The 26,614-nt window shown below is 48.5% G+C and overlaps 3 protein-coding genes across 7 annotated transcripts; all 3 read left to right on the top strand.

Moving 5' to 3' along the window:
* shroom4 (shroom family member 4) lies at positions 1–18,542 on the top strand. Of its 3 annotated transcripts, XM_037262569.1 has the most exons (11): positions 1–229; positions 5,458–5,609; positions 10,115–10,300; positions 12,333–14,658; positions 14,762–14,820; positions 15,647–16,336; positions 16,406–17,005; positions 17,080–17,206; positions 17,295–17,567; positions 17,659–17,801; positions 17,864–18,542. In XM_037262569.1, exons 1-11 carry the CDS (start codon positions 107–109, stop codon positions 18,018–18,020), a joined length of 4,836 nt encoding a protein of 1,611 aa, XP_037118464.1. In that variant the 5' UTR covers positions 1–106; the 3' UTR covers positions 18,021–18,542. The 3 variants fall into 3 exon arrangements, with proteins under 3 accessions (XP_037118464.1, XP_037118467.1, XP_037118466.1); XM_037262572.1 differs by lacking the exons at positions 1–229; positions 5,458–5,609 and adding an exon at positions 8,879–9,233; XM_037262571.1 differs by lacking the exons at positions 1–229; positions 5,458–5,609 and adding an exon at positions 8,879–9,267.
* Positions 18,543–18,755: 213 nt separating this feature from the next.
* btr12 (bloodthirsty-related gene family, member 12) lies at positions 18,756–22,794 on the top strand. The gene is made up of 8 exons (XM_037262688.1): positions 18,756–18,861; positions 19,274–19,737; positions 19,820–20,011; positions 20,094–20,189; positions 20,925–21,158; positions 21,406–21,553; positions 21,638–21,664; positions 21,778–22,794. Exons 1-8 carry the CDS (start codon positions 18,855–18,857, stop codon positions 22,314–22,316), a joined length of 1,707 nt encoding a protein of 568 aa, XP_037118583.1. The 5' UTR covers positions 18,756–18,854; the 3' UTR covers positions 22,317–22,794.
* Positions 22,795–22,865: 71 nt separating this feature from the next.
* si:dkey-46i9.6 (E3 ubiquitin-protein ligase TRIM58) lies at positions 22,866–26,494 on the top strand. 3 transcript variants are annotated; one of them, XM_037262655.1, is made up of 7 exons: positions 22,866–22,941; positions 23,300–24,116; positions 24,310–24,405; positions 24,464–24,694; positions 24,756–24,903; positions 25,533–25,559; positions 25,631–26,494. In XM_037262655.1, exons 2-7 carry the CDS (start codon positions 23,328–23,330, stop codon positions 26,182–26,184), a joined length of 1,845 nt encoding a protein of 614 aa, XP_037118550.1. In that variant the 5' UTR covers positions 22,866–22,941; positions 23,300–23,327; the 3' UTR covers positions 26,185–26,494. The 3 variants fall into 3 exon arrangements, with proteins under 3 accessions (XP_037118550.1, XP_037118552.1, XP_037118551.1); XM_037262657.1 differs by having other exon boundaries at positions 22,874–22,941; positions 23,353–24,116; XM_037262656.1 differs by having other exon boundaries at positions 22,892–22,941; positions 23,303–24,116.
* The last annotated feature ends 120 nt before the right edge of the window (positions 26,495–26,614 follow it).

Below are 26,614 nucleotides of genomic sequence, written 5' to 3'. Positions count from 1 at the left end.
AGCAGCCCTGCTCGCGTCCTTTGCTCGACTCGGCGGCTAGTGCATCCATTGTGGCCACGGCGCCGATGGGGAAGCGGCGGCGGCGGCGACGACGACAACCGGCATTATGGAGACGGTGGAGCAGCTCGTCTCCTTCCACCGCATTCAGGTGCAGCTGAGCGGCGGCGCGCCGTGGGGCTTCACGCTCAAGGGGGGCACCGAGCACGGAGAGCCGCTCGTCATCACCAAAGTGAGTCAGGCGTTCTCGCAAAGTCGCTGCATGTTCGCCTGGCCTTTGCATTGTTGCCCAACGTGGCTCGCTTGATTCCATCCCAACTCCCTTGTGCACTGTGGAGTACGTACTACGAGTACTCAATGTAGATGCGTTTGTTTCATTATTATAATGCACTTACTCTGATTTGTTGAAAAACAGGATGTCATTTCAAATTGACAATGGACTAACGTAAAATGACGCTGATTTACCAATTTGGTCTGTAACGCCTGTCAGAAAATCGTCAAAAATGTTGTTTTTCAAAGTAAAAGGTGTGTTTGCAAAAGTTTTATTTAGAAAACACTATGATAATCAATCTTGCGAGAATCTTTACTGTTGAGAGGCTGAAATTCTGAGGATTTTCACCCTTTGAAGTAAAACAAGCTCTGTAAATAAGCCGTTCTCAAAATAGTTGTCAATTTGATTATTGATTAGTTGTTGATAAATTATTGCACTTGTAATTTTTACTGGCAAATGTGTACAATAGCGGTTTTTGGGACAGTACCACGAAAAAAATGTTCAATACAAAATCACATGCCTCTTTTATCAATTAACGTAATGCTTACTTTTCATATTTTGTCATTTCTTCAAATCAACGGCTAGCCAGCATTACCTTGACTTTCCCAACATGTTCCTGACAACATCAGAACATTCTCTCAAGGGCAACGGATGGGAAATACCTTGCGTCTCTTAATCTATTGCATTATTTCTGTTATTCAAAGTGAAGTCAGTTTGAAATTTTGGGACAGATTGGTACTTCAAGTAGCCACCTGTTTTGTTTCAATGTTGGAGAATCTTTCTGAACCATGCAGAGATCCAATCTGTTGACACTGTTGTGTTTGTAAAGTCTGAAGCTGAGCGACAATGTGTTTGTTTACCGCTGAGGCTTCTCAGCTTTGAAGCAAAGTCAAGGAACACTCCAGAACTTTGGCAGCGTCTTATTGCAGTGTCCTCATTAACAAGTGTGTATGTATGACTTTGACTGCCAGGAGTCATTGCTGTGGCTGATTGTGTACTTTTATGTCACATGACTGTCTATGGTGTACATTTTGCACAGCCTCCATCTCCATTGACCCGGCCAGGCAGTGGAAAAGCATAGCTCATTCATCTGGAAACTCGCACACACACAGACGCGCACGCTGGGAAAATGTGAGTGGGAGAGATAAAAATCAAACTGGACTGTGTAGCTTTTTTGTGTCCTGTGGCGATGTCAAGCTCAGAAGGTCTGAGTGTTTGTGTGAGCTGTTCTGGTTCCGCGTGAGAGTCCAACAGATACGCAGAATTTGGTGTGTGTGCGTGCGTGTGTGTGTGCTGATGCCCAGCCCTATGAGAGTGTGTGCCCTTTGTCTGAGGGGCAGCTTGTGGGGAGGTGGGGTCCCCCAGGCTTTTAAGACAGCAGAAGGATTGAAGCCATTTGGTCAACATTCCAACAGAAGCACAACAAATTGCTGCTGCGGGGTGTGTGCAGACGTCCGTGCGTGTGCGTCACACACCCATCATCAGTTGTGTGACGGCACGTCGGCCGCCGGGCACGTCACTAGCTTGCACAACGTAAACATTTTTCAATTGCCCAACTATTGTCAGTGGTGATGTGGAAAAGATGCAAGTGTGGCAAGATTCCCAATCCCTGATCAGACACACACACACACACACGTATGCATGTACTTCTATCCAAGTGAGACATCGCCAATGAGCACATTCCTCTCCTCATCTCTCCTTCTGCCGCTGTCAATGTTGACACAAAACTCAAGATTGTGCCAAAGAATTTTTGGACATGCTGGAAGGCGGGCAATGCAGTGACCCCAGGGTGTGCGTGTGCGTGCGTGTTTTAGTTTTTTTATTCCAGTAAAAGTAGACTCCAGGCAGTCTTCTGGGTGGTGCCATCAGATAGCAATGCAATTGTCCAGTGTGTGTTATTGTCCTGACTAAGCAAAAACACATGTGACGTCACAGCAATTGTGTACAAACAATAAGCGAGACTGCAAATATTCGTGACGCATATGCACCTTGTGTGTGTGTGTGTGTGTTTCATGAATATTGTGCCACACGAGTTGGTTATTTGTCTCTGTTCAGGTGATGTGCATCTTGTCTAATGATTTTTGGACTTTAGTGTGTGCCTATGTTCAAGTGTGTGTGTGCGTGCATGCATGCGTGTGTGTGTGTGTGTGTCTCTGGGTGTGTCTGGAATGTGTCTATCTGCAATCTGGAGCCTTAAGCGCTTTCACCCGGGCAGCGTCTGGACACAGCGGGCGGAGGTTCCAGTCAATTTGAGGCCCTTGATTTTTTTGTGTCATTTCAACACGTTAACAATTTATTCCAAAATGACCACAATATAACTTGGACTTTAATCTTTTCTTTTTTTTTTTAACTTTAAATATAACAAAAATGTTGTAACGCGTATTTTAATCTGTGATATCGGACTCTATAAAAGCATGCAGTGATAATATAATTAAATTGACTGAAATTCGATTCAAACCATTTGTGTCTCACTCCGTCGCTTGAATGGCTATTATGTTGTTCTTGCCGTTTTGGCCACCTGGGGGCAGTAGAACCCGGATGCATATACTGTTTATTAAGGTGTCGCAACTCGTCTCAGCTCATCAAAGCGACACTAATATTCAGTTGTTCTTTGCGCAGGACAAAAAACGTGTGTGTTATATTGGCTACTTATGTTGCTTAGCTGCTTGTGTTCAATTTCTTGCTTTAAGCGTTAAAGTACTGCATCGAGAATGCTAGTTAGCATTAGCATTAAGCTAGTGAACTAAATGTTAAATACTCAGTGTAAATCTCTGTTTACGTTTTTAGTTTGAAAGTAAAGCTCATTTTTTTAGTGACTGCTCAGTCACATACGCACAAAAGAAATAGCACCACTCAGATGGGTTATTATAAATGGAAACAAAAGTCATAATGTAAAATAATTAAATAAAACAATCGACCGGACATTAACGAACTAATAAGTGCAACTTTAGTTCAAGTGGTATTTCATTTCCCATTAACACTGCTGGTATTGTGGTTATGTAGAATTTTGCACCAAAAAAAAAAATTCCGAGAAAGTTGGGTCTGTGTGTTGCTGCAAAATGTTGCTGTCGCCCCTTTTCTAACATGATTCATTCTTGCCGGGAACATTTCCTTTTGGTTGCGCTTCTGCTTTGGCTTTTCCACCAGAGGCCTGCTTTGTCATCCTGTCCTCCCATTTTTCTTGTTGTCATGTTTACAGTTTCTTGCCACTTTAGATGCACATTCCAGGGCGGGAGCTCAGCACTGGTGGCTAAGCTTGGCCAGAGTCGAGATGGAGGTGGAAAATGGAGACAAAACTCTCATTGTGCGCGTAACCTCGCTGACTCCGCCCCTTACCGCGAGAGCCATGACATCAAGTTGGGATTTGTGTTCCGCTCTTTGAAACACACATTTGGATTTTTTAATGTAAACTACAAATTTAAAAAAAAAAACAACAACGATAATAGTGTATAGTGGTTTTTGTTCGCGTATTGATGTGCGCCTTTAAAGGGGTGTGGCCTAGCAAATGACATCATGTGGTTGGCCATTTAGCATTTGCTCGCAAGTGTTCTCATTTTGAATCAATAAACAGCCACGAGTATGCCGGTGCTCACTTGACTGCACATTTGAAGCTGGCTCAAAAGTCCAACTTTGGCCTGCAATATCAAGCCCAAAAAAAAAACAAAAAACGGAGCGAGCAACGGCGACGGCTCGTAACTTGCGGCCGGTTCCTACTCTGTGAGCGTGGGAGCTTTTCCTTTTTCCATGCGGGCCCCCTCCCTTCATCCCATTTTGATAAAGAAGGCCTTGTACGAGGAAGGGAGGAGAAGCTCACACGGCTGCGAGCGGAGGGCAGAGGTCCAAAGCGTATTTGTCCGACGTGCCGCGGTTCCTCTCCTTGTTCACCACTTTGAGGTCTTCTGGATTGTCTGAGGGCGTCTTTGTTAGGAGCCAAACGCTAACAGATGTTCTTCTTCTGGATGGCTAATGGGCGTTAGAGCGCCACCGCAGGACGACTTGTAGTATTTTGAAAGCAAACACTTTATAGAGGTGTGGATGTTGGCACTTGGTGAAACACTCGTGACTTGACTTGCTCAAAGCGTCTTTTATCATTGAAGATGAATAAAGATGCATTAATCCGTTCCAGGCGTTCCCCCGCCCCCAAAAAAAAGAAAAGAAAGAAAAAGAATCCAGCAGCATCTACTGTATATCTGTTGCACTGCTCCTTCTGCGAGGAGTACAAGACAGACAGACAGGCGGACATAGTGTCAATTGAGACGTCTGAATTCCTCAGCTCATTAGTACGTCACCAAGATAATTCTTTCTTTGTAGAGGATAAATATATGATAGTGAGTACAGTTGTTGTCTGTCTACATGTGTTGCTGCACCATTGAATCCTCAAAAACAAATGAGCTTCTGCCCCTTTTTCCGTTTGTGGAAAGACGCACACACGCACACACACTGTTGACAGACTTTGTCCAAGCGAGAATCTATCATTTTCTCGGCCTTGACCTCACACTAATGTCAAGTTTCACTTGCAGCCTTTTTGCGTGGAGCCACCGCCTTACACATACATAAACAAACACACACACACATCTGCACTTTATGGTTATTTCAGTGTGTTAATCCGATCTGTCTGAGCACACAAACGCACACTCATCAGACTGGTGGGGATTGTTAGTGATGAAAGAACCTCTTGTTAAATACAGTTAGATGAGTGTGTGTGTGTGTGAGTGCGTGTGTGTGTATATCAGGTGATTGTTGAGTACTGACAGGTTGTGGCCAACGTGGGATTTTTCCAGGGTATAATCATGGGAAGTTAGCCGCACACACACACACACACACACACACACACACACACACACACGTGCACGCGCGCACACACACACAAGGTGAATTTCCCACTTGGACTTAAATAAAAATGAAGGGTGTGTGTGTGTGTGTGTGCGTGTGTGCGTGCGTGCGTGCGTGCGTGTGTGCGTGTGTGTGTGTGTGTATAGAAAGTGCACAGAGCAGTTCTTATTCTCTGTCTCACTTTTTCAAATGGCGAACGTGACCTCACCCTGTCTGCATGCGCACGCATTGTAGAGGAATGTGAGTTTGTGCATGCCATCTGAAGATGCGCCATGAAGAAAGGGAAAGTTGCCATGGTGACGGTCACCTTCCAAATTTTTGTGAGGGTAACATTTTCCGGTGTGTGTGTGGTCCAGATTGAGGAGGGAGGCAAGGCGGCCCGCTGCGAGAAGCTGAGAGTGGGCGACGAGCTGATCAACATCAACGGCTCGGCCCTCTACGGCAGCCGACAGGAGGCGCTCATCCTCATCAAGGGCTCCTACAGGATCCTCAAGCTCGCCGTCAGGAGGTAAAATCTCCCCCTCCAACCCCAAGGAGCCATGAATGAGTGTTACAAAAGCTCCGTTTTCATATTCCCCATTTTTCCAAACATTTGCTTTTGCGCTATTTGTTTTGATGAAATTATTGCCAGGCTTACTCGGCGAAGCTTCAGTCATTGGCTGTCTGGTTGCGGAATGAACCTTTTGTTAATAAAAAGTAAAACTGATCTTTAATGCTCATTCATCCATTGTAATAGTCATTTACATTTTTGATAAGGTTTTCTGTATGTTAAACTATTCTCCAAAACATTTGTTTTTTGGCTGTCTGGAACAGATTGATTGGATTTGCATTATTTCGATTTGGAAATTTTGCTTTGGTTTTCATACGGTACGCTTTTAGGGGCAGATTTGTCACAAAAGCCTAGATTTCACTTTATAAATGATAAAGTTAGGGGAAAAAATGATTTATTTTTTGTATTTATTTATTTTTTTAACCTCATTTGTTAGTGACATTTGAAAAGTAGTGGATCAAATGAAAGCACCAAAGAGTGTCCACTTGTGTAATAAAATGAGCATTATTATTACTTATTCAATAATGAATTATAATTTGATTATACGTAATGACAATGTGTTATATAGAAGCAAAACAAACCTGCTTTTTCAAAGCTGTTAGATTCAGTTGAGTTTGCAGAAGACGCGCGCAAACCCTCACACAGCATTTTGGATTTTTACCCGATGATGTCAGCGTGGAAAGCCAAGCTTCTCTTTTGCAAGAGGCTTGGAAATGTTTTTTGATATTTCTTTGTTGTTGTTGTTTGGGGATTTTGTGTGCGTTTCTGGGCCGTTGTTGACCAGATAAATTCTTGAATGTTGTGATGGACATTTGGTCGCAACGTGTTCCCATCAAGCATCTTGGTTTCCCGACAGAAAAACGAGCCAGCGGGAGGCTCGCAGGCTAAATATGGGGAAACCACGAGAATTCCAAGTGCCGGCCAGAAGCTCGGGTGGACGGCGGTTTATGTTTTGGTCCGTTTTGGGTTGGATTTCAGCAAGGAAGCTTTTTTTGTACGTGCTTAAACAAGTCAGTGAGGATCAAGAATGCAAAGTTTAAAAAAAAAAAACGTGCCATTCGTTCATGTTCTTTCACTACGTGGGCTTCCTCCCACATGATTGTGGTCAGTTGAACCTTTGGCTCGTTCGTAATTCATTTTTCGGATGAGAAAAATCCTCGTGACGGTTTTGTTGCCATCACCTGGAAATGTTCATCTCGCTGCCTTTCCTGTTTTGCCGCAAATGGACATTCCGCCACTTGTGCGCAATTTCCTCTTCTTCCCAAAGTCGTATCCTGTTCAACTTTGGACGTTTGTGGGAAGCAGAGTAAGATGGCAAGTCGTACGAATACTGTACTTGAGTAGACTCAATTTAGAAATAATATTTTTTTCATATATACTTTCAAGCTCTCGTACATTTAAAAATACATTTTATCATCTGTACGACTTTCATTTATTTTCTTGAATTCACTTTTAGCCTCTGATCAAACTGAGTTCCATTTTTAATTTTCAAACGGCACTTTAAAATGGAAGAAAAATCACAACTAGTTGGAAACGAAGCAGAGTCGCAGCTGGTGGCAAAGCATCAGCTGGTTTGCCTTGCACTTGCTGACTGCCGCTTATCTGTTGTTAGCAGATGCTGGTTCACTGCACCACAAAGACTTTTGCTGGCTCACATTCATGCATAATTGTTTGGGAGTTTGACTGCGCGCACACACGCACACATGCCGTTGTTTAGCTGTAGTGCCACCGGCTCTCCGGGGACCAGTGCAGGACTGAGTGCGCTGCCAAGAAGCTTGCAACACAATAGTCTGACCCCCACTACTGCCTCCCCAAACCAACAATACACATTCTTGGGATTCCTCAAGACCTCTCGCTCACTCACTCGCTCACTCAGTTCAAATTTACTATCAAAGTAAACTTAAAAGTGAATTTTTGCTTGAGTCTGCTGCTTTAATGCTAACATATAACGGAAAACGCCATAGGCAACAATGAAAACCCGTGAAGCAAGAAATATTTCAAGGTCAGAACGGATTAGTGGAATTTTCATTCATTTCAGTTGGGAAAGTTAATTTGAGGTTCAAGTGTTTTGAGTTACGAGCACTGCCATGGAACAGGTTATACTCGTATCTCAAGGTATCACACTATTTTGTTCCCATTCATCGACGCCAAACAGTTTACAATTGCTTGCGTTTTTCTTGGTCTGTGTATTTATTTATTTTTAATCCAATCAGATTGCCGCCTCTGTGTTGCCTTCACAAGCCATAGTTGTGGCTCATGTAATGTAAATTATTTTCTTAGTAGTTTTTTTTAATGACCAATCATCATTCCTTTTGGGCATAATATGTGCCTGTATCCGATGACATGGAACACACACACACACACACACACACACACACACACACACACACACACACACACACACACACACACACACCTTAAGAGCCTTAAAGCAAACAAATGGCAGACGGCAACACAACGGCAGCAAGCGGAGGAGGTGAGCATCAGCCCTTTGAAGGCAACGTGCGGAATGTAAAGAATCTGTCAAGCAACGCGTATGTACGTAACACACATCCTCATGGAGTCTGCCCAGGAAATAGTTTAAGGCCACTAATGACCTCAGGTTGTTAGTTGTAACTAACCGTCCAACACACGGACCAAGTTTGGTACGCTGGCCGTAAACTAAACGCAACTCATTTCAAAATATGCTGAACACATTTTCAAAAAGAGGCTTCGAGATAGTCAGTGACGCTCAAACTACAGCATATAAAATAACCATATGACTTTGCTTTAGATCAATCTTTTTAGCTTCATGCTAACGTGCTATGCAAAATGCCATAGAAAGGCTAAGAAAGGTAATCTATGTGGCAGCTTTATAATGTTTTAAGCAACAGATGTTTGAACACAAAAAGTACAGCAGCACAGGTAGACAAACAACATAACAATAGTCCTTTATTTATGACTGCGAAAAAACGATCCGGTCCCCGTCTCGTTACTTTGGTCGGTCTCATTCGAATGAGTGCAACTGTTCTCCTTCAGAGCTCCTCTTTCAGCATATGTTGTTTTTGGAATGGAAAAAAGCCCCCTTGTCTGTCACCTTTCCTCAAAGCCATTTAGGAGGAGGAAGTACCTCCGCATTTTCCTCCCCATCAAACAATAACAGCACGGAACCCTTTGCTATTATTTTAGCGGCGGTGCCGTACTTTATCTGCCCTCCACAAACTTCCTCTGGGACTGACTCACGCATCCTGCGTACGAAGGAGGCAGATGGGAGAGAGAGAACGGGAGGGACAGGGCGGGAGCGAGAAAAAGTCACACTTTGGAGTGAGAAGAAGGAGCGAGGAAGAAGGGACAAGGATGGAGAGGGCACGTGAAAATACTTGTCCGGCCTTTCCCGCTTAGTCCGGAGCCGCCGGCGCCGCGAACTCCTCGCCGGGATCCCCTTTTTCCGAGGCCCCCCTTGGTGGTCACGGCCGGGTGCTCCGGTCCAGTGAAAGGAGGAGCTTGAGCCCAGAATCCGGGATCTCAGAGGCTTCATTGTTTGGACGTGGAGAGCAAATGCGTTGAACTTGACATTTGCCTTTGGATAGTTCCGTCATTCTGGTGGGTTTCCGCGTCAACGTGATCCAGTTCTGTTGTGAGCAGCAACATTTCTTATCGTCTTTGTCTGGCCGCTTATCTTTTTGTCTGGCATTGGCGGGCGAATGTAACGTGTGGCTGTGAGTCAGATTAGGCGCCTCGCGATCGACCTTTGCGTTATCGTTCAGCTGTTGCTCCATGAAATGGCACATTCCGGCAGATCCTTTCTCAATGTGACGCTTCTCTTTTGATTTCCGTCGTCATTTCAATTCTCTCGTCCAGCGTGGATGCACTCTCAGCTTCTTTGTGGAACTGCCGCAAAAGTCTTTTTTGCAAAGTTTCGCCAGGATGCAGCGAAGGCACAGACCATAGCCAGCGTGCATTCATCGGCAGAATTTCTGGAACTTTCCAGAAAATAATTCTTCATTTAATTATTACTTGAATTTTCAAGAAGTGATATTTTGCAATTGTTTAATTCCTGCTTTCTTACAGACGTACAAGGAAGGACTATGTTTGTCACCGGAAATGTTTCTGTTTTACGCGACACAATCCGAAAGGCTTTGCTTTGCTTTGCTTTCCTTGCTTATTCCTCATGGTGCCAACATCCGGCATTCCGTCAATTTCCGCCCCCCCTCCCCCTTCCAAGCACGGAGGTCACAGTACATTTCACTGTCATGACGAGCAGAATTGGCACGGTGCGATGCCAAGGCGGCATGTGTGACCCCAGGGAATATGCTAGGTTAAAGTGTAATTACACATTCACCACAGTAGGTGGCAGCGAGGGTCTCATCGACGCATCGAACTAGTTATAATGCAATTTAGTAAGGTTTATTGTGTAATTTCCCCTGAAGCTTAATATCCCGAACGTTTTGTCACCATTTTCTTCTACCTGCTTGTCTGTGCAGGCGCAGCATCCCACACATCAGACCTCCCTCCTGGCTTCCGATCGAAGTGCCCCCTACTCCTCCGCCTCCCCCGCCGTGTCTCCCTCTCCCGGCCGACTCCCCCCCGCTGCCCCCGCCTCCTGCTCCACCTGCCATGCAGCCCCACCCCTGCGCCTGCACGCTAACCTGGAACACGAGTGACAACAGGTGAGCAACAACAGAACTTAGAGTGGCACATCTTGGATGCAGTACCGCTTTACGCCACAATCGGATGGGCAGCACTGAGCTTTACTGGATGTTAATGCTTTGGAATTTAGGGCAAAAGGAAAAGGCAGGGAAGGTCCCCAACCAAACTGTACTAGTCATTGTTACCACAGAGCAGAGAAAATGCATGCCCGTGGATTTTCTTTGTATGCTGGTTGTAAGTGTTGTGTGTGAAGTAGCACTCATGTAAAGGTTTAGAACAGCGGTGTCAAACTCATTTCAATTCAGGGGCTACTTCCACCCAAATGTTGTAGCCTGATTAGCTTTTATATCAAGAAAGGTCCATTTATTTACTGCAAAGTGCATTCTGAAAATATTCCCTTTTGTTCTCTAATTGCAGTGTACAATTAACAAAAATCTTTCCTTTGAATCTTGTATAACAGCCACATTTCGGAATGTCGTTTTAGTGGTCATCAGTGCACCATCTAGTGGACAAAATTAGCAACAACAGTTCATTTTTGTGAAAAAGTCGTTTGTGTTCTGTCCTCACGGACCAGTTTTGTCCCTCGCTCTGTATGTTTGACACCCCTGGTTTACAAATACTACACTAATCCGATAAACTGGGCTTCACTGGACTGTTCTGTTGGACTCGTGCCTCATTTTGTATGTTGCCACCGCCAGTAGCCAAATCTCACTAGCGTACGGTTGACATCATCGCGTTTTAATCCCACGCAGGAAGGCCCTTGTTCTATTTATAACTCTCTAAGTCAACACTTGAGTGTGATAACCAATCAGAAAAGTGAGCTGTTCTTTGTCTGTCTGTTGGCCAGGCAATGAGGATTTAATTTGTTTTGCATTTAATTGTCCCACCGGGGCTGCAGTCGAGTGGACCTTGTGCGTAATCGTTCCATCCAAAGTGTGTTGACATCTCAAGCGACAACGTCGAGAGCGTCTGCTCGGGAGGATTCATATTTGGACAGTCCGGACAGCCGAAGTGGTGAATCACTGGGATGTTGCGTTGTCAAAAAAAAAAAAAAAAAAAACACGGCTCCAAATAGTCTCGTGTATAAGTATGTGTTTTCAGACGTGTTTTGTGCAGGGACCCCTTACATGGGATCTTGGAAAGATCTTTTCAAAAACGCCAATTCAGCGACACTACCACTTCTAGTGAAAGTGTATGTATGTATGTATGTATGTATGTATGTATGTACGTATGTACGTATGTATGTATGTATGTATGTATGTATGTATGTATGTATGTATGTATTTATTTATTTATTAAGTCAGATTTATTTGTGCCCAGGAACGATTGCAAAAATAATTTTTGCAGATGACCAATCTTTAGCTTGCAGACCACCAGGGGTCCAGGTACCCTTGTTTGAAAACCACTTACCTAATTGATTTCCACACCCAAACTGTGTTTTCCAGTTGATTCATTCATTTGTTGTATTCTATTATTTGTGTTATTAACTTGTGAAGTTGAAAATGTTGTTCCTTCAAAGGAAATGGGAACTTGACTGAGTCAGAAAACAAAAAATAGACTTTGTCTTTGTTTTTCAGCCTCTGATAGGAATCAATTATTTCATACTCCTCTTTTAGACTCACTTTAGATGGCAAAAGATGTATTTGTGTGTGTGTGTGTGCGCACAATGGCATGCGACTCCCAGACCAAGTGGACAAAGAGAGGAAGAAGTCCAGCAAACGGCGCTTTCTTTGTGCCGTGCACACAAGGCGGACGCTGGAAATGTGTTTGGTGCCGCTGCGTCTGTGCCAAGCGGCTGGCTTGCATGTTCCCCGTCGTGCCTCATTGGCCACGGGTGACTGTCATTTCCTGTCCCTGCTCCTGTCTCATTTCCTCTCTTCCTCCCACTGTTGTGCAGGTCAAATCTAAATACACAGACCAAACTGGCCTTTTTATTTAGCGAGACAATAGTTGTGCATTTTTTGTGTGTGTTCATTTACTTACGATATGTTTAAAAAGTGCATTTTATTGGTCATTCATTTTTTTTTTTTTTTTTTTTACCAATCTCCTCAGTGACCTGCCCATGCAGTGGGGCCAGTTGTGCAGACCTTACTCATCCACCGATCGGAGCAGTTCCCTGGGCTCCATGGAGAGCTTGGACACAGCCACGCCCATCCCGCAGCCTTACTCCGACTCGCGCAATTCGCCCGTAGACCAGACGCTCTTCAACAGCAAGAGAGACTCGGCCTACAGCTCCTTCTCCACCAGCTCAAACATGTCCGACTACACCGCGGTGCCGCTCAGGCCCGTTGACGTATGCTCCGCCGACGGCTTCCCGCAAAGCCTGGCGCCGACTCGTCCGAGCTCCGCCGCCGCCGCAGACGGACGTTTATCCGACGAGGCCCGGGCTGAGGCACAGCGGGTGGGCTTCAAGTTCAGCTCATTGAACAGGCCCAGGCAGAAACCCAAAGAGAGACCCTCGTCATGGAGGGGCGGGGACTTTGACCTGATAAGAAATGGAGAATGCAGAATAGCAGCACACGGCAGTCCCGCTCACTCTCCAAACAGTGACCACAGGCTGGAGAACAATCCGGGTTGCCCTAATCTTCCAAACCAACGTTGCGCTTCCGCTCCGACTGATATCGCCTACGGGGAAACGGCGCCTTCTCCGACCAATGAACCGGGAACTGCTAACGGCTTCCAACAAGTCGAAGAAAGCAGCCATTTAGAATGCTTCTACAGTCAGAGCGAATGTGATCTGAGAGACGAGTTGGACGCAACCGTTCGTCAGCTCCCTGCGGCCTCTGACGGACCTGCTTCGTTCCCTTTACACGCTTCAGTAGAGCTTCAGGAGGAGTCGCAAATCAATCATTCCGCTTCTACTGGTCTTCAGTGGCAAAAATACGCCGATAAGACACAACTTGGATGTTCACAGCTGACTAGCAATAACTCCTCGCCGGAAGCTTACAGTCATCCTTCTTGTAGTCGGTGGTCTTCAGCATCTCCAGATGCAGCGGAGAGTCGGGAACGTTGCCGGGAGCCGCCCAAGAAATGGGGGCAAAGCTGCTGCTCCACTCCTGAATCTGTGCTCTCGGAGGAAGGAAGGGGAGCCATCCAACATCTCCACCCTTGGGGCCGCTCTGTGAGCGCACCTGAGGACACAGCAGAGCCATCAACACAAGGCGGGGTGGACCCTGCTGACCAAATGCTCGGAGGAGATTTTGAGCCTCTTAGTGCGGCCGCAAGCGTCGACACTTTACTGGAAGAGCAGAGGGCAGATGAGAGAAGAAGTGAAGTCAACTTAAATGTCAGTGACGCTACGGCGAAAAAACCAAACTCTTCGAGGAACCATCGGAGAAACCGTCGCCGTAGCGAGCGCTTTGCGACCAACCTCCGAAACGAGATCCAGAGGAAGAAGGCCCAACTTCAACAAAGCGCTGGCCCAGGAGGGTTGATCTCTTGCGGGGAAACGGTCCAGGAAGAGGACGGTGCAGATCTCCACGAGGAGTCTGAAGACCCGGACGCTGAAGTCAACAAAAGCCAAACCAAAGTGATATTTGGTGCACAAGATGAGAAATCAATCAATTCGGTCAAACAGAATTGTGACGATTCAGCATCTACGACCACATCCGTTCAAATTATGGACACGGGCGTTCCCAATTTCCGTGTCGGCGTCCGAGTGGTGGAGGAGCCGGCTCCGGCCGGCAAGGCCCGCCGCTGGCGTTGGACTCCCGAGCATAAACTCCAACCGGAACCCAGTAGACTGTATGGCGTCGTTGGCGAGAGCGTGTCGAGGCACGGCGTTTGCGCCTTCACTTCCGCGCCCACCTGCGCCCACTCCGCTTCCTGTTCCCGGATGGAGGAGTCCGACATCCTTCCTTTTGCAGATAGGAGGAAGTTCTTTGAAGAGACCAGCAAGGCGTCCGGACTCCAGAAGTATCAGGAAGGGAGCGAGCGGGGCCCGTCCACAAACCAACGGAGGTACTCCTACCAGGGAGAAAAGCCGCGGCATTCAAGCGCAGACCGAGAAAAAAGGCCGTCGGTGTGCGACAGACAAAAGAAGAAGGAGCACGCGCAGGGTAAAGAACGGGAGGAGAGCGCTCGGGACAGAAAGAGGGACAACACGTCGCGAGAAGTTGAGATGCAGCGGGAGAAGGAACGACAGGAAAGGGAAGTGGAAAGAGAGAGGCTCAGGGAGAAAGAGCGACAGGAAAGGGTGAGACTGTGGGAACGCCAGATGGAACTCCAGTTGGAGAAGGAAGGAGAGGAAGAGATGAGAAGGCAAAGGAAAGAGTTTTGCTTGAAGCGAGACGGGAATCGTCAAGACCACTCGCATCCGAGCAACGGCGGCCAAGTCCAACCAACATTGTACCAGGGAAGGAGGGACATGCCGACACAAGTGAGTGGGACCGCTTCTAATTTATCATCACATATGTGATGTTTACAAAAAACAAGAAAACGCCATCTTTTTGTGTTGTGATCACCTGGTAATGTCCTCCCAGTATCCTGCCCAGCAACATGAAACAAGCCAACTGAACAGAAAGTACAGCCTGACGGAGAGGTGAGACATTTCTTTTATGTATTCGGTGACCTTTCTGCAAATGTGCGCTCACGTCTGTCTTCTCTGCCTGATTGTTCCCGAGTGACTTCCAGGAGAATTTGAACGGGTGGTCGGGGTTGTTGAGGGCTTGGCAGGAAAGCCCACTCCAGTCATACTTGGCTGTTGCTTGGCTGGAATCAGTTTCAAGTGTGGAAAGCAAAGCAATCATCCAGACTTAAAATGGAAGCCAGTGGCTGGATGGGGGATTCCGCTTTATTAGGACGTGCACTCAGCTTGTTTTTCCCTGATCTTAATCTAAATGCCAGGAAGTTTGTCTCAACCCAAACAAAAAGGAAACATTTTTGAAAAAATAGAAATTTGTTGAATAAAATCTGAGTGAAAATCTGAGGCCTCTTTGAACACATTTAAACTTCTCAAAGTATTCGATGCGCATATTCTCACACCCTCGCTCGATATGAATAAAAACAATTCTTACCCCGTATTGTGTAACATCACTTTCGGGAGGCTAAAAGTCTCTCTGGTCTCCACCTTTTGTCAAATAAGAGACCAAGTGTGCTTGCTTCAAGCTGTTTATGAAATAATAGCAAATGAAACGTTGTCGATGTAACCAAGAAAAAAATAGATCCTTTTATGGAAGAAAAGTCATCATGCTAACATGAATCATTAATCATTATAAATCTTCGAGACAGTTGATTTCGATCCATATCAATGGCCCCCTTTTTTTTTTTTTTTTTATGAGAAGGGGGGGGGCTCCATGGTATACTTAGATTTTTGTCGGTCCATCTGAGCCATGACTCAATTTGTTAATATTTTACACACGTGACAGAGACTACACCGGCTGGAGACGGGAGTCGCAGCCTGCGGGCGGCATCGGTCTGCATCATCAGCCATCGTGGAGCCCGGGACGGGCGATCGGCAACAGAAACGATTGCAACGGACACGCGGCAGCCCCCCTCACGCAGTGGGGCCGCACCATGTCGGAAAACGATCTCCATGCCGGTCAGCGCCGGTCACGTTCCGTCGGCCCGATGTTGAGGGAAGTGGAGGAAGGAGCGGACGCGGCGGAGGACCCGCTGAGCCAGAAGAAGAAGAAGAAACCACCACCGAGGCCCCCGCCGCCCAAGTGGGAGCAGTTCCACCGCAGGCGATCATCGCACCACACACTATTTGCTTCTTCTTCGACCGCCCCTCCGCAACATCCCTGCACGGAACCGCCCTCGGAAGAGCAGCGCTTTTCTAGCGCCGAGCCGTCCAGGCAGAGGTCGTATAGCCTCCCGCCGCAGAGGCAGGAAGCGGTGGCGGAGGGCTGCCCGCGTTGCAGCTGCCACCAGCCTCGGACTCCAGATGCCGCCTTCGCCCACATCCCGGCCGATCCGCCTCACTTTGCTGAGCTCTCCTTTTCCATCGCCCCACCCAGTCCCATGTTCTCCAGGCGGGCCTTCAGGCCGGTGATGCCGACCTACTTAGACCACCAGCACGAGAGCGAGACGGCAGCCCGGCCTGCGCTTCAAAACAGGTCCGCTAAAATATGCTCACTTATTCATTTGCTAGCCCGAGATTGTTTTCATCTTGTGTGTCTTTGCAGTGATGAGATGTGGAATTCTCACAAGCCACCATCCGGACCTGGAGCTGAGTGGGAGCGAATTCTGTCATCCGGAATTCAAAGCGATTACACGCTTCCACTTGCTGTGGCAAATGGACACCTCAGTGGTGTTTTACTTCCTGAATCCTTCTCTGTGCTGAACCACAAGCAACAGCAGCAGCAGCAGATGTATGTCCAGAGTGTTGAGACACCAAAAGTCCAGGAAACCGGAACCGAGTCGGAGACCACCCTCAGCCCGAGTCCCACCCACAGCCTGGAGGCAGAACTGGATGTCCCTTTCGAAACGGACATCGACGACTTCCAGGAAGACGAGGGACTTCCCGCGGAGGAGGAGCCGCTCACCAGCGAGCTTCCTTGCTTCGCCTTGCCGGCCACCGTCCTGGAGACGGACATCGACACCTTAACTGAGCCGCGGGCCGATCCGGTGGGTAGCGTCCGGACGGAGTGCAGCTCCGCGGAGGAGCAGCCGGAGAGCGGCAGGGAGAGACTGAGCTTGGAAGAGCTCTTCCCTCACAGCGGTGAGGGAGAGTCGGGCACGGAGAGCTGGAAGGGGGCCTTCCACAACACTGATAGCTTGGACAGGTAAGCAAAGTTGAGTCTGGGAAGAGAAGAATATCCCGAGCTTTTTGTTATATCTCATCGTCCTCCCCCGTCAGGCAGTCCGGCGCGAGTTCCAGTTGCTCCTCCTATTACAGCACGTCGGCGGCCAAGGCTCAGCTCTTGTCCCAGATGAAGGATTTGACCGACCGAGAGCGGGAAGAAGACGACGAGCTTACCTACAAGGTGAGCTACCTCGCCGTCACCTGCTGTCGCTCGGCGGCCCGTCTTAACCGCTTTTTTTTGGTGCCTCCCCTTCGGTCCACACGTATAGAGACAGCTGATGGAGAGCCTGCGAAAGAAACTGGGAGTACTGAGGGAAGCCCAGCGGGGGCTTCAGGACGACGTCCGAGCCAACGCGCAGCTGGGGGAGGAAGTGGAGGGCATGGTGGTGGGCGTGTGCAAGCCCAACGAGGTGGACAAGTTCCGCATGTTCATCGGAGACCTGGACAAGGTGGTCAGCCTGCTGCTGTCGCTGTCGGGGCGTCTGCTGAGGGTGGAGACGGCGCTGGACATGCTCAACCCTGAAACTGAAGATGACGAGAGGGTGAGGAGGTCATTCTCAACAGATGGCGGTCTTCTCATCCTCCGCTGGAGGAAACTCAATCCAATCTTGCGCTCCTCTGGCTGCTCTCTAGCTCTCCCTGCTGGAGAAAAAGCGCCAGCTCATGAGGCAGCTATCTGAGGCCCAGGACTTGAAGGACCACGTCGACCGCAGGGAGCAGGCCGTCAGCCGGGTTCTGGCCCGATGCCTCTCTCCGGAGCAGCACCGAGACTACAGGTAGGAGGGTCCCGCTGCTGCTCGATGGCTCCCACCTCATGCCTGCTTTGTGTCCCCATCAGCCACTTTGTGAAGATGAAAGCAGCCCTGCTGGTGGAGCAGAAGCAGCTGGAAGACAAGATCCGGCTGGGAGAGGAGCAACTGAGAGGGCTCAGGGAGAGTCTGGGGCTGGGCCTCGGTCTGGGATTGGGAATGTCTGTGGGATATGGACATTACTGACGGGATGAAAAAAACGTTTCTCAGGTTGCCATGCAAAAATTCCAACGTGTGGGAAGTTCAGTCAAAGCGCTACACGGAAGCAACTGTGCTGCTTTGAAAGACGACTTGATATCAGCGAGACGCTCCGCTCGTGGGTGTCATTCCACTACCAAAGAAAAAAGGCCAGACTTTTTGTGTGTGTGTGTTTTTTGATGGTGCTTCACATGCAATTGCAGTTGATTTGTTTTGTTACATTTGATTTGCTGCGCTGGGTTTGACACTCCGCTCACGTAAATGTATAGAAGATGCCCGTGTTGATAATGTATACATTGTGTGTGTATATAGATTTGAATCGGGCCGCAATGGCCGGTAAGAAATGCTTAGAAAATGAGCAGCTGTCTGGATACTGACGTATATTTTTTACTTTTATTCATAAACTGCATAAATCTACTCAGTTGAACTTGACTTTTTTTTTTTTTTTGCTTTGATGTTTTTGTTTGTTTTGGTCATCATCCATTAAACTTTATCCAAGTGCCCACTATGCTTTTTTAGCGCTTTTGTGTTGGTTCATTAAACTGTCACGGAAAACCTAAACGCTTTCATTTGAATGTAAATATGGTATTTGACTTCAATTCTTCCTTCCCAGGTGTGTTTGTCAGCGACTGCTGCTCATATGGAAAGCAGCTACAATACGTTTGAAAAAGCAAACAAGTGATTTTGTGTTTTTGGGTGTCTGGTTTCAGGACGCCGCCCTCGGAGCTGGCGTGGGAGGGGCCCCGGTTGGCCGCGGAGCTTCCGTGAGTATCGGCAGCGGCCTGTCGGCTTTATTGCCGGGGTGAGCGTCGTCGGGACAGCATGCAGAGTGAGTTTGAAGGGGGATGATGGAATTCTTTCACTTATCTTTCACCTCCAAAGTATTTTAAAAAAAATATTTTGGCAAATGTATTCGAGTCGAGTAGCCTCAAATCAACAGTCTTTGTCATGTTTAATACACCTGTGTGGCGAAGCTTGTTAAACCCAAACGATCTTTTAGTACTAACATACAGACGTGTATTTTGTTGTCGTTTGGGCCCGGGAGAGTAAATCACAAGATTGGTTCTTGATTCAAATTTCAAGTTGTTATTGATTTGCATTCCACAAGGAAGGGATTTTGCGCCGCCAGGTGGAAGCTCCTGTCGGTCGACATTCCTCACGTGCTACTTCCTGCTTGACTTGAGAGTGATGACAAACGCCAACTTTCAAACCGGACATTGAGTTCCTCTCCTCGATTCCAGGCGTGAGTTCTCCAGGAGGCCGCGGCCTCAGCGAGGACCAGTTCACCTGCTCCATCTGCCTGGAAGTGTTTGTGGAGCCCGTGTCCACGCCATGCGGCCACAGCTTCTGCAAAGCCTGCCTGCAGGGCTACTGGAACCACAGCAAGAAGTTCCTGTGCCCCATGTGCAAGAAGAACTACAGCAGGAAGCCTGAGATGAGCGTCAACAGGGTCCTGGCGGAGATCTCGTCTCAGTTCCAGGGGATGGCGTTGGCTGGCGGGGCCGAATCGCCCGGGGCGTCCACGCGAGCCTCGGCGCTCAATCTGAGTTCCGAGACGGGATCGCCGAGCTATGACACCGGTGAGTTTGCGCGGGCCGGAGACATTCCCTGCGACGCTTGTATCGGGAGGAAGATGAAGGCACACAAGTCGTGCGTCAACTGTCCCGGGTCCTTCTGCGAAACCCATTTGAGACATCATAAAAAGGTAGTCATAGTAGGAATGGTAACATTGAGGGGCTTCAAAAGCACAGACTACCTGTCTCGTGACGTTGGACTTAAATTTCCAGGTAAAGACTCTGACGTCCCATCGACTGATTGAGCCCACCTTCAACCTGGAGGACAAGATCTGTAGAAAGCACACGCGTCTTCTGGAGCTTTACTGCCGCACCGACCACATCTGCATCTGCTCTGCCTGCGTGGAGACTGCTCACAAATCCCACGATGTGGTCTCCGCAGACCACGAGTGGAAGAAGAAGTTGGTCAGTGGCAAGCGGACTCCGGCATCATCCTCTGGCATCATCATCATCCTCCTCACGTGACCGCGCTGTCTTTCTCCCACAGAGCAGCCTGGGGAAAAAACGCTCCGAGCTGAAGCACCTGATTAAGGAGCGTGCCAAAAAGCTGGAGGAAGTCAAGCAATCCATTAAGGTCATCAAGGTCAGAGGTCAATCAATCCTCACCTACTGCTCAGTATCCATATGCGCAGGTCACTTTTACCCAAGCAAGGAATCTCCTCGTACAGCGCAAATCTTAGTTTTACCTGGTGACAGAGGTGTCAAATCCAGGTCCAGAAAGAAGAACCCTGCCACAGTTCAGCTAGAGCCACGTGCTTCTAATCCACCGGGATGTAAACAAGCTCGTAGCTTGTTTACCTGCCAGCTTGTTTGAGAAGTAGCACCTTTGGCTAAAGCCAAACTGCGGTGCGGCTTTTATTTTCCCGACCTCTTAAAGACCGACGGGTATGCAAATATTTCCTGAAATCCTTCATTCACTGCCACATTTAAAATCTATCCAGTTGGAGTGATAGAAACTTTGTGGTCTTTCCACTCCGGTGCTGTAGGTGACACCAAAGCGGGTACCTCACACTGCCCTGAAACCTTTCATTCTCAGCCTTTCCTGTTCCATTTTATCGTGCTGCTCGCGAGGCATTCACATGTGCTCGTCCAACCAGTGGAACCGGTATGGAGCAAAGCCTCGCATGCTTTTGTTTGCGTAGACCTGAGGAGTGTCTTGGTGTTAGGGTTGAGCTTTTAATTGCCTCCGCCATGGAGGCAATTCATCTGCATGAGATTGTTTATGTGCAACCTCCTGTTGAGTCACCGTTTATTGATATTCAGTTTTTGGGTTGTCCGCAGAAGACAATCCACGATGTAAACACTGTGTGTGTTCCAGACCAGCGTCCAGAAGGAGCTGGAGGAGAGCTGGCAGGTTTTTGCCGAACTGCAGCGCCTAGTGGAGCAAAGTCAGGCCGAGCTAGCGGAGCTGATCGCCACGAGGCAGCGCGAGGCCGAGCGCCACGCGCAGGAGCTGGCGCGAGGCCTGGAGAATGAACTTAGTCAGCTGAGGAGGCGGAGCCATGATTTGGACACCCAGGCCCAGAACAAGGACAAAGTGGTCTTCTTGCAGGTAGGCCAATATCAAAGTCATTGCTGCGCCAACTTTCTATTGTGCTGTAATTGCCTATTGATGTCAACAGATGGCGGCAAATGACTACTTTTGCCTAAACAAAGATGCCACCAATGCAGAACTGTGTCTGTAGTATATAGATTCTCAGTCATCCTGGTCACGGACGCGAATCTTGAAAAATCGTGAATCTTGTATGTGTTTCACGTTGCTGTTGTGGTTGTTTATCATTCCCATTTGCTCCGTGCAGCACATGGCCACCCTGCCACCACTTCCCGAGCTCACCGACTGGTCCGCCGTGAGCATCAACACGGACCTCTACCTGGGGACCATCCGTTCATCGGTCAGCGGCCTCGTCGACAAGTTTCAAGAGGAGCTGAAGAGGCTGTACGGCAAAGGTGAGACAAGCGGGTCTGTTGCTTTTCAAACGGAAACTTGTGGTTTGGCCTTGTGTGTAACGCAGCCTCTGTCTTGACCCTCAGAGCTCCGCAAGGTGCAGAACTACACGAGTGAGTCACTTTTGTTCAAATATGGCCACCAGATGGCGCTTCTTACCCAGTCACTCACGTTCAAGTGCCGTTTGAATTGCCCGTGAGTCTCAAAGTTGTATTGTATTGCTCAGGTGAGGTCATCCTGGACCCAGCCACCGCCCAGAAGAACCTGGTGCTGTCCGACGACGGCCGCCAGGTGAGGTACGAGGAACGCAAGACGGCTCACTCCGACGGCCCCAAACGTTTCAGCCTGGCCCTCTTCGTCCTGGGCCGGGAGGCTCTGAACTCGGGACGTCACTACTGGGAGGTGGACGTGGCTCGTAAGACCTCCTGGACTTTGGGCGTGGCCAACGCCTCGGCCCGACGCAAAGGCGAGATCACGTTGAGTCCCGCCGGCGGCTATTGGTGCTTGTGGCTGAAGAACGGCCAAGTGAAAGCGCTGGCCACCTCCCGCCTTCCTCTCACGCTGCCGTCCCTGCCCGCTAAAGTGGGAATTTTCCTGGATTACGAAGGCGGCCAAATCTCTTTCTATGACCCCAAGGCCCGCCTGCACCTCTACACCTTTGCTCACAACTTTACTGAAAATGTGTACCCCATCTTCAGTCCCTGCCTCAGCCAGGCGGGCAAGAACACGGCCCCTCTCGCCATCACACCTGTCAAACATACCTGACATAAAGATGTTCGCCTCACACAAAATTCATTCAATATGGACGACATGGCGCTGTTTTGGCCTCAGATGGACTTTGGAGTTTAAAGTTCACAGTCTATGCGCAGAGGTGTCAAACTTTGGCCCGCAGCGCAATTATATTTGGCCTAAATTGTGGGTCGACTTTATGCTAAAATTGTCTTCACTTTTAACGAATAAATGTTTCTAGCAATTATTAATAGAAAAAATAGAGATGTGTCGAGCAATTATTACCATTCATCTTTGTAAAAATTTGAACAGTTCTTACTCGTCTGTGTAGCCTATACCGTATATGGTATGAGACATTCATACATTTATTTGGGTCGACAGTCGTAATGGACACTATGACTACGTTTCGGCCCGCGATAAAAATGACTTTGACACCCCTGGCCTTACGGGCTCAGAAATCAAAACATACGGTGATTCCGACTTGCTTTTGTTGAATAAAGATGCAGGACCAATATCACAGTGCTTGCCTTGCCCTTCCGAGGGCCTTTCCATGCTCGTGTATCTGGGTTAAGGGGAGGGGGGGATGTATTTTGGGTCGTAGGTGTGTGTCGCTTGCAGCCGGTTTCACGTGTCAGTGCACTGCCGAGCTTCCAAGCCACTGGTGAGTCTCCCTGATTTTATGAGAAGTGTGTCTTCTGCTTTTTCTTTGTTTGGATTTTGGCATTTAATCTTGTCAGTCGCCATGACGATTAGGGCTGCTTATTATGCGGCCCGGCTTGTGATCAGCGAGTCGTCGTGTCTTTCCGTTTTGGTCCGGCTGCCAGCTGGCTGCCTAAATGTGGGGAAGGGGGGGTCAGACACAATTTTAGGACTTGGGACTGAGTTGCTCTTCCTGTCGCATGTGATTTGATTTTTGCCATAGTCATTTGAAGGTCAAGCAAGATTTGAGACTTGTGACTCGCACACGCGTAACTTCAGTGCCACTTCCGCATTTAACCCTCACAACGTCGCTGTCACAGCAGGTGGGAAAAAGGCCGCGGGGTTAAAATGACGCTGCCTCTCCGCCGTGCAGGGATGTCGTCCCCTGGGAACCTCTCGGAAGAGCAGGTGCACTGCTCCATCTGCCTGGACGTCTTCACCAACCCGGTGTCCATCCCGTGCGGACACAACTTCTGCCAGACGTGCATCTTGGGTTACTGGAAGAGCAGCCCGCTGTACCAGTGCCCCATGTGCAAGAAGTCCTTCTACAAGAGGCCGGACTTGAGCGTCAACACCGTCCTGAGGGAGATTGCCGAGCAGTTCAAGGAGATGCGCTTGAAGAGTGCGGCGGGGAAGGCCGCAAGAGGGAATCGGTGGACTGTGGAAAGGCGCAGGGAGGAGGATGAGGAGAGGCTTTTGGAGGACAACCGTGAAGAGGAGATGAAGACCGAGGAAAATGACGACGGGAGAAGCGAGGCAGCGGAGACAACCGGATCGCATCCAGAGGAGCCGTCTGCCTCTCTGTCTCCACCATCTCCCCATCCAGCATTTCCGCCCTGGCAGGAGGTCCTCTGTGACGTTTGCCTCGGCAGCGGTCGTCCCATAGCTGTGAAGTCCTGCCTGGTGTGTCTGACCTCCTACTGCGAGGAGCACCTTAAGTTGCACGCCGCCAGATTCACCAAACACAAGCTGATGGAGCCTGTGGCCAACATGGAGGACCGCATGTGCCCCAAGCACCAACGCCTCCTGGAGCTTTTCTGCAAGAAAGACCAGACGTGCGTGTGCGTCCTGTGCACAGAGACTGACCACCGGGCGCACTACACTGTCCCCGTGGAGCGGGAATGGACCGAGAGAAGGGTGAGTCAAAGTGAGACCCGGGAGGTATTTCACAAAGCGGGTCACGTGAAAACCGAGGTGGCCCTGTTCCAGAAAGCCAGCTGGTTGCGTTCATCAAACTGATTCCAATCGGCAACTCCGGGAATCGGCTCCTCGTTGGAAGTCAACTCAGAGTTCAGGTTTGGACTCAACTTAACTTGTGTTGTTGTTGCAGGCACAGCTGAAGAAAATCCAAGTGGACGTGCAGCAATTAATTCATGACAGAGTAAGGAAGGTGGAGGACATCAAACGCTCAGTCGAGCTCAACAAAGTAAGAACACGTTCGCAATTCTTTGAGCTGCTTCTGACTTCTTGCCTTATGACGGCAGGAGAGCGCAAAGCGAGAGACAGAAGACAGCGTGCTGGTCTTCTCCGACCTGGTGCGCGCTATCCAGAACACTCAGGCCCAGGTGGTCGCGACCATCGAAGAGAAGCGGAAGCGCACGGAGAGCCGTGCCCAAGATCTGGTGGCTGAACTGGAGCGGGAGATCGAAATGCTGCGAAGGCGCGGCGTTGACCTGGAGAACATGGACAGGACTGACCACATTCACTTCTTGAAGGTGGGTGAGAGTTCTCCAAGAAGAAAAATTGAAAAAACTCACAAGACATTTTCTTTTCCAGAACTTTCCAGCTATGAGCGCCACCCCGTCCATCCACGACTGGACCGACACAAACGTTCCCACTGATGTCAGCGTCGGCTTGATCAGGACAGCCGTGTCCAAACTGGAAAGCACTCTCAAGCAAATGGTGGACAAGTTGGCGGACCGAGGTACCGCCTCCATGTTGGAAAGGATCGTTTACCGTAATTTCCGGACTATAAGCCGCACCAGCTAAAATTTCCTTTTGTTCATATATAAGCCGCACTACAAGATGTCATCAACAATAGCGCAGTGCCCTCTAGCGGCCGGAGGAAACCTCTACAGTAGATCAGCAGCTCTATTTCCTATGTTAAGAGCCATATCGACTGCTTTTAACTTAAAAGCGGCATCATAAGCATTTCTTTTGTCCCCCGCAATGAGGGTTTGTGTATAAAAGCTTCCTTTCTCCAGTAGTGTCCGTCTTGATCTCGTTCTGTCTCATGCGGCACTATTTGCCTCGCGGACGGAAATGCAATCAACAGTGACCGTGTGTCTAGTCACATATCCCTCCGCCCAGCAAAGCGGTGCCGCACAATAGCGGTCCACAACCTTTTTGCTGACGAGTGTACAAGTGTATTTAGACATCACAAAAATCTGACTCGATGACTGAAACGATTCATCGAATACTCACCAATCACTAAATTGGGCTTTTTATACTGTAGTCTCCTGAAGAACTAAAGCCGTGATCTTTTTTTTTTTGCTCCCTGCTCACAATGCATACCACAACCGGCACTTTTATTCTGCTTCTTTCTTCCTACAGAGATCCAGAAGGTTCTGAAGTACACAGGTATGCTGGATGTCACGTCGCCCCATTTGCTTCCACACTTCCTGACTAACGATGCATCCTTCCTTCTGTAGAGGATGTGATTTTGGACCCGGACACCGCCAACCCGTGGCTGCAGCTCTCCCAAGACAGGCGGCAGGTGCGTCACCTGGGGGCGTGGCAGGACCTCCCGGACCACCCCGACCGTTTCGACACCGTGGTCATCGTCCTGGGCAGGGAGGGCTTCACCTCCGGCAGACATTACTGGGAAGTCCAAGTCGGCGAGAAGGACGACTGGTATCTGGGCGTGGCCAAGTCGTCCGTCAAGAGGAAGGGTCGCATCTCGGTGAGCAGCGCCCACGGCTACTGGGCCCTTGCCATGAAGAAGGGCCACGGGTACCGCGTGTCTACTGTCCCGCCGCTCTCATTGGCGCTCGAGCCCAAACCCAAGAAGGTCGGTGTGTACGTGGACTACGAGGAGGGCCAAATATCATTCTACGATGTCAGAGCGCGCACTCACCTTTACACTTTCACTGAGAAGCTGAGCGAAAAGATTCTGCCTTTTTTCTACTTGTACTGCTGTGACAAAGCTTCCGACACCGTCGTAATCTGTCCCGTTACAGAGAAAGCCCTGATTCAGCAAAGCTAAAATGAGACGACAAAAGTTTTTAGGGAGAAGTTTCGATTCAGTACTTGGTCGGGAAAAGTAAAAGTAGCGTACCGAGTCAACTCCACAAAGTAACCAAGTAAAGAAAAAAATGAAATCCTAATTAAACCTGGCTAGCTAGCTTTGCTTGCTTTCGAAGCTTTCTGCTGATCATAACTTGTGCTTGTAAGATGTGACGACAAAAGACAAAAGAAAATAGTTGACTTTTATATGCGCACGAGTAGAATGAGTTAGGAGCTTGGTCAAAGATGGTGTTACCATAATCAATAAATAACCATAACATAAACATTCATATCTTGACAGAGTATGAAATCATGATTTCCCCTATTTGCGCACTTTACAGGAGGAATAAATACAAGTAGGCCTGTTTGTGTTTTTATTTTGTTTTTAGTTAGTTTTTATTTAGGATGAG

Source organism: Syngnathus acus, chromosome 10 (genome assembly GCF_901709675.1).
Source record: "Syngnathus acus chromosome 10, fSynAcu1.2, whole genome shotgun sequence".
Taxonomy (NCBI): Eukaryota; Metazoa; Chordata; class Actinopteri; order Syngnathiformes; family Syngnathidae; genus Syngnathus; species Syngnathus acus.
This window is presented reverse-complemented; position numbering and strand designations above follow the sequence as displayed.